The sequence below is a fragment of the Podarcis muralis genome, chromosome 3, assembly GCF_964188315.1.
Source record: "Podarcis muralis chromosome 3, rPodMur119.hap1.1, whole genome shotgun sequence".
Lineage (NCBI taxonomy): Eukaryota > Metazoa > Chordata > Lepidosauria > Squamata > Lacertidae > Podarcis > Podarcis muralis.
Window position 1 is genome coordinate 40,443,525 of NC_135657.1, and position 12,559 is coordinate 40,456,083.

General features: G+C 43.2%; 1 protein-coding gene across 1 annotated transcript in view; it reads left to right on the top strand.

The window, feature by feature from the left end:
- EIF2AK2 (eukaryotic translation initiation factor 2 alpha kinase 2) overlaps positions 1–12,559 on the top strand; it is a 53,942-nt gene that overhangs the window by 23,079 nt on the left and 18,304 nt on the right. Inside the window, exons 5-9 of the mRNA XM_077925712.1 lie at positions 6,314–6,446; positions 7,360–7,480; positions 9,270–9,523; positions 10,592–10,718; positions 11,698–11,795. Of these exons, the coding sequence (XP_077781838.1) occupies positions 6,314–6,446; positions 7,360–7,480; positions 9,270–9,523; positions 10,592–10,718; positions 11,698–11,795 (733 nt within the window). The remainder of the gene's footprint in view (positions 1–6,313; positions 6,447–7,359; positions 7,481–9,269; positions 9,524–10,591; positions 10,719–11,697; positions 11,796–12,559) is intronic.

Genomic DNA, 12,559 nt, shown 5'->3' on the forward strand with positions numbered 1-12,559 from the left:
TGTGTGTGTGTGTGTTTCCTTTAGCAGGTTTGCATAATTTAAATGTTTTAAAATTAAAAAATAAATTGCAATCCTGCAGTTCATGAAATACTAAGCACACCAATATGCCAGTCTGATTAAGTATTGTGGTGTAATCTCTCTGGGTGTGCTCATTCACAGGCTAACTAAGTTTATCAGAAGTAGTGTTCCAAACTTTTAATCATCTCAAACATTTCTGAGTTAAAAGGAATATAGATGATTGAACATGGCACACTGGAAATGTAAAAAAATGGATAGCAGATATTTGTGTGTGGGGGGGGTGCTTTTCAAGGAATATAAGTTACAGAAGCAAATAGAAAGTTATAAATAATGCACCTTTGCTATGACAATGTTTCTGTGCTTCCTTTCACGCTGCACTTATTTTGCTAATATCAAATGCACCTTTTTAGAATAGCTAAAGCACATACATTTATGAATATATTTATTCAGATGTTTAGCCTGCCCCATTCTTGAATCTTAGGGCTGATTCTAACTTAGAAATCTACCTTAGTACCAAATATATTTATGAAGTCATAACTAACTTTATTGTTATTTTCCAGAATCTTCACGAAGGAGTGAAGCGAATAGCTGAATTTTATGAACTACCTCTGTCGGATGAAATGATTAAATCTGTTGCAGAGAGCTCTACCTTCCAAGCAATGAGCACTAAATCTGAAGAAACACATGGTCGGTTTGCTCCTATCCTTTTCAGGAAAGGTACTGCAATATTGATTTTATGCCACTAGTTTACAATGAATTCTATTTCTTCCAGCAACACAAGCACCCTCTAGTGGTGCCATTTATGGAAAAAACCAAAATAGTTTTGACCCATTTCCTTCTTTCTCTCTCCCACCCCACATATAGAACCAAAGTTCAAAAGCACTAAGAACACTTATAAAGCCTCTGTAAGACCATTCTCATTTTCTTGCTATCATTAGAACAAGAGCATCTTATGGTCCAGAATAATTTACACATGTCATACTTTAAATAGGCAAATTAGTCTGCAAAAGTGGAAGCTACTTGTGCTGTGATATCACAGTTTTCTGCATTCTTTCCTACCAATGATATCCAACTTTGTAGAGCAGGCTTCCTCAACCTCGGCCCTCTAGATGTTTTGAGACTACAGTTCCCATCATCCCTGACCACTGGTCCTGCTAGCTAGGGATCATGGGAGTTGTAGGCCAAAAACATCCGGAGGGCCGAGGTTGAGGAAACCTGATGTAGACTAAGAGGCATAAAAACCATGAGCCCAGGGCAGCTCATGTTTTATTATGTCAATAACAAGACAGTTAAAACTGTGAATAGTGGTCTACGTGATCTGGGAGTTGGGGATCCTATTGAACTTGAAAGGTTCTAAGTGGACAAGCATAGGACTGCACAGTGGGATAGATGGAATTCAGTGGGGCTTATTTGCAAGTGGGTTGGGATACAAATAATGCCTAAGTGCTCGAACTGTAAACCAATTAGCCACAGTATAAATTACTTCACTGTGTAATTTACACCACACTATTCTTTACAATGCTACCACATCATGTTTCTTTAACCAGAACCATTTTGACAGAGATAAGCTTCCAATTTTGTTTTTGTTTTTCCATTGGTTTCAGACAACAGAATATTTCCACAGATCAAAGCAAGCTTCTCTACTCTTTCTCATGTTTGCATTTTTCTTGACTGGTGTCAGACTCCACCCCCCACCCCACCCCAAAAAAGAATAAGTTTTTTTCACCTGCTGCAAAGATGAGAGACATCCGCAGCAGGCGAGATGATTTGAGAGTTCTACAAGTTTACAATATACTGAAATTATAATTATGTTAAATTTTCTTATATAACTACTAGAAGAGTAGCCAGTGCATTACAAGGAAGTAAGAATGCTATTTTAAAAATCTTGCCTTAAAAACATGTCAGCCATCATTGTAAGATAATATATTTCATGGTGTGTGTGTCTGTGTGTGTGCGCGCGCTTCTTTTAATTCTCAAAAATCTCTTCTCTCTTCTCTTGGGAGGAAAAGCTGTGTTTCAATAATGATGATGATGATGTTAAAAGAAACAGAAATATTTGAAAAAGAAAACCTTGCAACTGCATGCACAATGCACACATATACCCCTCAAATGTTTCTGTCACTCACTCTTCACATCCCCAAACAGCCCATTCTGATGCATGCTAGTAATGCTCTTCCTTGCTTACTCCCAGGAAAGGGTGCATAGGGTGGCAGGATGAGAAGCATGACAGTACACCCTTCTGCTTTAACATTCCAAAACCATAAATCTGATCTGTGAACCTCTACATAGGGAGGCATATATAGTGAGATTCATTTTTCATTGTTTCTTTATAGGTGCTGTGGGTGACTGGAAGACTTTGTTCACTGAGGCTCAGAGCCGGGAAATGGATGCAAAATTTGAAGAATGCTTAGCAGGAACTAAACTGGGTGCAAAGCTAAAATATGACCAATATTGTAAATTTTAAACCTTTGGATTTAGAGGTTATTATCTGAAGCCTTTGGGTTAAGAATAAATTGATGTTTAAGTGCTAGATACATCTATGCACAGAAAACTTTAAAAAATGCTCTCAGTCTTTTTTGCTTTAAAATCATGTAATCAAATTCCTAACATACTAAATGGGGACAGCATGAAGTTCAACACATATGTGTTATGAAGTATTTCTGGGGTGGTGATCTCTTCTTTAATGGCTATGTCCTACTTCAAAAGATATGCTGTACTTGTTTTACCTTCTCAGTCATATTGTGGAGCCAAAACCCACTGTCCCATTTTGGCATACACAGTCTATGCTAACAATACTGACCCACCTTGCAGCAATGTTGCAAAGATGACTGAGGTACTCTCTGCAACATGCTTTATAAGCACTTACTGTATAATACTTAACATTTACTAATTTCAACAAAACATCTGTCCTCAAAGACAGCGATCCTAGTCCCACAGCTCACAACTGTCTACATGCACACCATACATTTAAAGCACATGGTTCCCCCAAAGAATCCTGGAAACTATGGTTTACACCTCACCACACTACATTTCCCAGCACCCTTAACAAACTGCAATTCCCAGGATTCTTTGAGGGGAAGTCATGTGCTTTAAATGTATGGGCTAGATGTAGAATCGCAGGTGCATTTAATTCTCACAGCAACTGGCAAAGGCGTACAGTGGTGCCCCGCAAGACGAATGCCTCGCAAGATGAAAAACTCGCTAGACGAAAGGGTTTTCCGTTTTTTGAGTCGTTCCGCAAGACGAATTTCCCTATGGGCTTGCTTCGCGAGTTCTTGCGAGTTTGTTTCCTTTTTCTTAAAGCCGCTAAGCCGTTAATAGCCGCTAAGCCGTTAATAGCCGCTAATAGCCGTGCTTCGCAAGACGAAAAAACCGCAAGACGAAGAGACTCGCGGAATGGATTAATTTTGTCTTGCGAGGCACCACTGTAACTCCTTACCAGGCAGTGCATGAGGGTCCTGAATGTTTGAATGGTCTTCACAGTAAATGTAGAAAGCTACCATGGCAAAGAATGGCAGGTGTGGGGAATTGTTGACCCTCCAGATGTTGCTCCCACCATCCCTAGCCATTGGCTGTGCTTGCAGCAACATCTGAAAAGACAAACATTCCCCACACCTGAAGTAGGAAAACAAAGGCATTCTGTGCATGCTCAGAGGCACTTCTCTGTATTTCACTCTTTCAAGCTCAGCTCAAAAATGATAAACATGTATTAGTTTTCAGCCTCTAGTAAATCATATCTTAAAGTAAGCCTTTTATCAATCTGGCTTTGCTATTAGCTGACACTGACAGGTTTTTTAACCAATTCTCACTGACCCAGTTACTAGCACAATTACATTCTGGGACTGATTCTTCGAGTTTCCTTCGCAGTTAGACCTAACAGTGCCATTACAATACTGTATATTACAACCCTTCAAGGCTTGTACCATATACGTATACGTTGCAACCTGAAGCACAGTTCTAACCATGTTTAGTCATCCCATTGACTTCATTGGGTCTTACTCCCAGGTTAATTGGGGTTAGGACTGTGGCTTGAGTTGTTCAACCTCTACTGATACATGACGATCATTGTTCATGGTCTTGGGTATGAATTTGAAGGCACATGAAATAGCGACATTATGGAAACTGAGATGTGGAACCGGCGAATGTCAAAACAGGAGATCACCTGGGAACCCCAGGTGCAGTTTTGTCCCCCCTGCTCAGTGTCTGCTGTCCTGGGCTCCTTTGGGAGGAAGGGCAGGGTATAAATCAAACAAATAATAACAATTCACATTAGTCGAGCCTTGAAATTGAGGCATGCATCTGCTCAATGCCAGATTAAGCCACCTAACGCCCTAGGCGAGCTGCTGAGATGGAAGACAGCTAGGATCCCTAATCCCATTACTCAAGCCAGTTTCGGCAAAACATCCATCCATTCATTTCTATGCCGCTTTATAATTCTAAGAAGAAATCTCCAAGAGGTTTACAGCCCACATCAAACTATCAGAGAAAGCAATGCAAAATAAAACAATGCAGAGGAAAGTCAAGTTATAAAGCATGCATTCAAAGCAACATAATTAAATGAAGACATCACCATAACCGTTGCAAAATAACACTTTATGAAAGGAATTCAGATAAAGTTGGAAGACGAATGATTCAGTCAGGTATGCTCCCCCCCCCCCCCGATGCCTCTGAACCAGAACCCCTTTTGAGGCGCAGTTATAAAAACAACCGAGGGGGGAGGGAACTCTCCTAGCGACCAGGCCGGAAGTTCCAAAGCCGACACGTTCCCGTTACCGCCAAGGGCGCGTTTCAGTTTCGATTCTCCGCGGTGGCCGCCGGTGCCAGGGAAGGAGCGGAGCCCGCTTGCTGCAGGGAAACGAAAGCGGAGCAGCAGCGTTTCCCGCAGACGGGCGAGTCTCCCGCTCGGAAGCAGTCGTCTGCAGAGGGGGCTCCGCCGCTTTTGGCCCGGACTTGTCCCAAGGGAGAAGCAGCTGCCCACCGACCACCCCGTGGCGCCGGTGAGTACGCCGAGGTGGTCCTGACCCCGCTGACGGGAGGCGTCCAAAAGCCGGCGCCCCGGGGCGCGGGAGGAATCCCACCCGATTCCTACTCGTGCCAGCCTGCTTAGTTCCAGCGGGGCTCCTTCCGAGGACGTGGGCTTTGGGCCGAGGCAGGTGGCCGCCTTGCAGGGGCGCGCCGAGAGGGGTGTTACTTGCCCGGGCAGGAAAACAGTGACTTTGTGGTCCATTGCCCCTTTGTGCCAGGGAGGGCGAGAGGCACTTCTGGAAGGTTCTTTGCCAAATACTTTTCACGGCCTCGCCCCTTGATTTGGTTAGGAAGGGAGAAGGGCGCGCCGCTGTGCCCCAGGGCAGGCGGTCCTCCTGTGAAGAGCATTGCGGCCGCTTTGGCCAGCCTGGGTCCAGGGGACGGCGCGGGTGACCCAGCTTGGCTTCCCCCTTGCAAGTTTGTTTTGGCCACAGCGTCACCAGTCACCGGGCGCTGTGCTCCTTATCAGTTGGTTCACGATGTCCCAGGTCACAAAAAAGCGAGTCAGCGTTTGAGTTAATCTGAACTCTTAAAGTGGATCGATAGAATTGTCGAGTTGGACGGGGTCACGACGGTCATCTAGTCCAATCCCATGCAATGCAAGAATCCTTTTGCACAACGTGGGGCTTGAACCCACCACCCTGAGATTCAGAGTCTCACGCTCTACTGGCTGAGCTATGCCTGCAGCTGCTCAGTAATAAGGAAAGGGAAGGTTGAAAATTGCCTGTTGAGAAGTTTGTAATAGAATTTTTCTTCTTGGCATCTAAGGTCTTCTCTGCATTCTTCCCATAGAGCTGCTGACAAGCTTTCTGATGGGGGAAAAGGGAGAGTGTTGTAGGGGCTCCTGTGATGTTATGTTTAGAGGGAGCAGAGAGAGCCACTCTCCTGCCCCACCACACGGACTAGCAGATTGGCGCTAGTCTGGGTGGTGGTGGAACAAAAGAAGTGTGAGAGAGTCGCTGTTCATTTCTTGGGGAAATGCCTTTGCTTCCACTCCCAGTTTCCCAGTTGGAACGCTTCTGAGCAGCTTCCAGTTCTACAGTTCTTTGATTCTACAATTTTGTGTTGGGCCTCCTGGGGAAGTGGTGGTAGAAGCCACTGTTGTGTACCACCAGTGCCATGGTGTGAATGCGGGTGTGGTGTTCCCCACAGTCTCTTTTCCAAAGTGCTCTGGTTTTTCCCCTGGTTTCTGTACTTATAACATAAGGGTGGTTGGGGAGTGTTGTTAATAATACAGTGTTCCTTCTTCGAATTGATTTCAGTTTCCTAGCCTGTACCAAAATGGCAGACAACCAAGCTGTTCCAAGAATATACATGGCGAAACTTAATGCGTATTGTCAGAGAAGACGTTTACGATTAGACTATAAGGATCTTGGCTTCGATGGCCCACCTCATAATCCTGTGTAAGTGGAAGAGGAATGTTGGGAAGTGGGGACAGGGAGGAGTGAGGAAATTCACACTTCTTTCCAGATGGGTTTTATGCAAAAAGTAAACAGAGCTGGAATATCGGTATGGCAACTAAATTAAAGGATCATTTTTTTCTGGATAGCCTTCCCCCCACACCTATGTAAAGTCCTTCCCAGTTTACTTGTGTACAATTGAAACACTTCCTTAACCGTTCCAGTTTCTTGGTCCACTAAGATTTTCCAACTCCAGAGAGAAAGCATAACATAGGACCAGGCTTCCCCCACCCCAAGACCTGACATTGCCTTTTGTTTCTCATTCCAATTATAAGGGTGGGAGAAAGTAGTGCATTTTCTGTGTTTTTTGCTTCGTTGTCCGTCTCATGCAGATAGGTTAGCAAACTATCCTTAGAAGCTGCACTGTTGAACCCTCCTACACTCCAGACAGCTGCTTGAAACAGCATCTAATTTAGTAGGATGGCTTACTTGTGGCTCTCCAGATGTTTTTGGACCCTGGCTCCCAAGGCAGCATGGCTGATTGTCAGGGATGGTGGGCGTTGTACTCTAAAACATATAGAGGTCACAAGATTGGTGAATGGAGCCTTATAGGACATAAAAGGGAAGCTAGCATTAGGCACACTTTACAAATAATACAAACATGAGTCTGACCAAACTGCGGGAGGCAGTGGAAGACAGGAGTGCCTGGCGTGCTCTGGTCCATGGGGTCACGAAGAGTTGGACATGACTAAACAACAACAACAACAACAACAAATAATAATAATAATAGGAATGAGACATTTACAGGAGCGAACTATCCCATTTCTGTGTATCCAGCATACAAGACTTAAAGCATAAAATTCAATCTGCAAGCATATTTTGCAGACTGTGGGCTTTTAACTCTTTTTCATTGCAGATTCACTGTAGCAGTTGAAATAGATGGAAAGCAGTATAGCCGAGCAACAGGTAAAAGCAAGAAGGAGGCAAAAGATCATGCAGCATTCTTAGCTTGGGAGTCCATACAACAAGAACTGCCAGTAAGTAGACCATAAAGGATACATGTCAAGACATACAAATAATCTAGAAAACAGAAAAGAGCCTTTGATCTTGAGGTATACTAAAAAAAACCCCAATCTTTTACTTTGGTACCTCGGGTTCCATACTCTTCAGGTTACAGGCTCCACTAACCCAGAAATATTACCTCGGGTTAAGAACTTTGCTTCAGGATGAGAACAGAAATTGTGCTCCGGCGGTGCGGCAGCAGCAAGAGGCCCCATTACCTAAAGTGGTGCTTCAGGTTAAGAACGGACCTCCGGAACGAATTAAGTACTTAACCCGAGGTACCACTTTATCTCATTCTGTTTTAACATCTGCCTGAAGCTCCTAGGAAATGCCATCTGTGGGCAGGGGTAGCTGGTAACTTTTTGAGCTGATATGGCTGCACTATTTAACCTTGCTGTTTCCATCACAATAGGGTTTAGGAAAGTGTGCCATTGCACATGTGCAGAGTGCCGTTCTCTCCTCCTCTCTTAAAAAAACAACTAGTTATTATCTATGGATAGGGAAAAATATTGAAAGTACGATTTTCAGACAAAATTGACTTCATACATCTTATTTAGAAATTCAGCGATACCACATGTGGTAGGTTTTTGAATTAACTTCTATTATGTCTGAGATTTGGGGAAATATATTCCAAGTTTGTGGAAGGGCGTGGCTTCATATCTAGACAGGCATAGAAGCAAAACTATTCATTTTAGAAATTCACTGAGAAACTCACAAAAGAACAAGTTAAAATTATACTGATAGGATTTTGCTACATCCCTGTGCATTTATGGAAAAGCAGATCCATACAGCATTTCTGGAAAATACTCTGGAACTGCTTGTGACTCAGATTTGCTCCAATTAGTCCTAACAAATTTTCTGCTTTGAGACTCATGGGAGTGACCTCTTTGCCATAGCTATGTTTCTGGATCAGGATTAGCTGAGTGCTGCAGAGAACAGGAGATTGACAAACCTGCCTTTGTAAAGTCAAGGAAGTGTATAATGTTTGTGGAGCAGGAAAAAGTTTATCTAGACTACACTACTACTTCCAGGGGCTGCCTTGGAAGATAGTTTGGAAATTTCAACTGGTGTATTATATTACATACACACACAGAATGCCATATAATTCAAATTGCATTACAATAAAATGCAATGTGAGAAGTAAAATAAGCCAAAAAATGCCATTAAAAATCAGTATTTAATGTGAGTATGCTATGGACCAGCTGAATGTTTGAGAACCCATGTCCTTCTTATACAGCTAATGGTGATGAAGGTCTTTCAGGAAGCACTGCCATCTCTTAAGTTGTACAATGTTTCTGGGTCTGTCGATGCATACTATGTTGTCTCTCTTTGACCTGGACCTTTTGGTGCCAGTGTTCTTGCAGGTTGTGGGTGGCGCAACCACCTCTTTTGAAAACACTTAGTGTTCTTCTGCAAGTTTTTCTGTGGAGGGTCCCTCAGTGGCCATTCCAAGGGACGCTGCTTGGTCCCCTAGGTCTTCAGTCTATAGGGAGTTGGGTTCATATATACCCAGTACCAGGTCAGAACTAGGAATGACACGCACCTATCTTGTATCAGGTCTAGCCTTCTGGCCTTTACCTTGTATGCGTATTGTTATTGCCATGTAACATTGCTAAATAAGAACAGTATTTTGTGAGGCCTGTTGCCAACTTAGAACATGAAACCCAAGGTAAGTACAGACCTCCCCATACCATGTAATAAGGAGGAATTCAGTGAGAAACCTCTCACTGTTCAAGCAAACTGACTTACACATATTGTTTACAGGCAGATCCTGTTTTAAGACCAGAGCAGCCGCTGCCTCCTCTGCCAACACCACAATATCCTGTTTTAAGACCACAGCAGCAGCCGCTGCCTCCTCTGTCATCGCCACTATCTCAGTCTCCTGAGCCTGCTGCAAATCTGGCACAACCAGCTTCTTCACTTAACTATCTTGCCTTGCTCAATGAATATTCATCGAGAAACAAAGTGATGGTTCAATATGTTGTGGTTTCTAAATCTGGCCTGGATCACATGCCAATGTAAGTTGTCAATAGTAATTGATTTTTTTTGTTGACTACTACTCTTGGCAACTTTTTTTGGTTAAACCTAAAGCTCTTAGTGATTTGTAGATAATTTGGGTGCCAGCTCATACTGAGGTTTTTTTAATTCCGGCTTTTGGGAATGGTCTGTGACATTTAGTAATTTCACCACTACTATGACTACTACTGGGATGTGGGTGGCGCTGTGGTCTAATCCACTGAGCCTCTTGTGCTTGCCGATCAGAAGGTTGGCAGTTTGAATCCGCATGACAGGGTGAGCTCCCATTGCTCTGTCCCAGCTCCTGCCAACCTAGCAGTTCGAAAGCACACCAGTGTGAGTAGATAAATAGGTATTGCTGTGAAGAGAAGGTAAACGGTGTTTCCGTGTGCTCTGGCTTCCGTCACAGTGTCCCATTGCACCAGAATCGGTTTAGTCATGCTGGCCACATGACCTGGAAAGCTGTCTGTGGACAAACACCCGCTGCCTTGGCCTGAAAAGCGAGATTAGCGCCGCACCCCATAGTCACCTTTGACTGGACTTAACTGCCCAGGGGTTCTTTACCTTTATCTTACTACTATCACTACTACTATTATTGATTAAATTTATATACTGCCCGTCATTTATCTACCACTTTGGGATACCTTGGCCTAAATAAAATAAAATGTAGGAAAATGGTATGTGAGACAGGTGGCAGAGAGTTTGAAGTTTTCCATAGCCAAAGAAAGGCTTGAGGTCCCGATGCAAGGGTTTTTATTTCCCTCCACTCCCCTGCAGCTTCCCACATGCCCTCAAAATGGAGGACCCTTCAGAGATTTTTTGAGCTTGTTCAGGGTGGAGAGAAAATGGAAGTGCCAATCTGCCTGTGTGGACTCTGCTCTGGCCATCCAATTTGTGACTCCTGACTATATGCTCACTTTTGTAACTTGGACACCAAAAAAGTTTTGCTTGAGGTCATTAGAGCTTTGTATGGAGATTGGGTTCCTGCCCAAGGTCTATAGGATTGCTGCCTTCGTCTACAACAGTGTATGCTAACTTATTTCCTCCCTCCCCTCTTTTATGCCTTCTAGTTTTCACTGTGTCTGTACAATTGATGATAAAGATTTTGGTGAGGGAACAGGAAATAATAAACAAACAGCAAAACGGAATGCAGCCAGGCAAGCGTATGAAAAATTGAATGACCAAGCAACCTCCAAGGTATGTATTGCATATTCATCAGACTGTGTTTTTCATGTGTGACATTTAATGTATTTTTAATCTTTATTGGAAGCCGCCCAGAGTGGTTGGGGAAGCCCAGCCAGATGGGTGGGGTACAAATAAATTATTATTATTATTATTATTATTATTATTATTATTATTATTATTTACTGAAGTTCTCACCCTGAGCCAGCAGGGGGATACTGTAGATAGTTCAGGTCCACATATGCAAATAAGGGATCGAAAGTGACGTTCAGTGATTGGATAGTTACAGAAAATGGTTACTGTTGCGTTCTAGTGGAGCTCTATATAAGCAGGCTGGCTGAACCCTTCAGTTCAGTTCTGGCCTGTGAATAAACAAGAGCTGTTTGAAGATTCGCTGTGTCGTCTGATATGTTCACCCACAACTAAACATTGGTGACGAGGATGGGATCGATGGACATCAGAGCACAGCCAGATGCCGCCACCCTCTGAGTGGAGCTGAAACACTGAGCGAAATCACTGAACGTCACTTTCGATCCCTTATTTGCATATGTGGACCTGAACTATCTACAGTATCCCTCTGCTGGCCCAGGGTGAGAACTTCAGTACATAACAATTATTTTTAATTGTCAGTGTAGCCATTTTCTTTGCAGGAAGTGGGCGTGTCCTATGAATAGCTTTGCCAGCTCTCACCAGCCCCTGCCAGCAATGTGATACTTGTTGGGGTTGATGAGAATCATAGAATTGTAGAGTTGGAAGCTACCATGAGGGTCATGTCGTCCAACCCCCTGCAGTGCAGGAATCTTTTGCCTGGTGTGAGGGTTGAACCCATGACCCTGGGATTAGGGTCTACCGACTGTTATAGTCCAGAACATCTGGAGTGCACTGGGTTGGCCAAGGCTGGTTTAATCCCTTTCATTTCGTTGCCGTTGTTACTTTTTGTCGCAGTAGATTTTTTAAATCCACGGTTAAGGTATAATTCCGAATTGTTTTTCAGGCAGAAAGAAGTGCTTCCCTTCCAAATATTTCTACAAATAGTTCTAGAAATCCATCACACAGTAATTCCCAAGAATCATCACCAGAGGCATCTGGGACGTAAGTTAAACATTTAATGGTGTCTCTTTAAAGTACTCTTATTCTAATTTTTTGTTGTTGATTTAACAACAATGTTGTACAATATAGGGACACTTATAGGGACACTTATGTATAACATAGCCTTATAAATGGAGAGGAAGGTGTAATTGGTAGCAGTTGAAACAGTGCTTTATTAATGGTAGTATCACAGCTGTCGCCCTCCTTCCCACAGGAGGTTAGATGGTCCTCTTATTTATTTTGCCAACTTCTAATGCATTTTAATCTTGCCTGTATGTGGATCTCTTATTTCAAGCCTTGTGGCCCTATCTAGGCCTTAAAAGCAGTACGTAAGTGGGCTTTTAAAAACAAAATAAAAACAGAAAGTTAACAACATTCATCAACTGCAACAATCCCTAGCAAAGCTTTAGTCCTGTGCGTGCCTTCCTTTGCTCCCCACAACTAAGAGAAGGACTTTGCTAGTGATTAATTTGGGGTTCACAAAACCCCTTCTGCATGTTACATATAATCAGAGATCACAATTTAAAGCCAACTCTGGTTAGTTAAAACAAGCCAGCTTCAAGACCCATGGGTTGAAGTCTGCTTCTTCTGAAACAGAACAGAGTTTCTGAGAGACTGAAAGGAAAAGGGTTTGGCTTTGAGATAGGAGAGGCCATTGGGGCTGCTCATGAGACCAAGGCTTTGTTTGGAATGATTCTAGCTTATTCTAGCTTGTGTATGTAGCACCAGACCATGGTCTAGTGCAGTGTTTCCCAACCGGTGTGTGC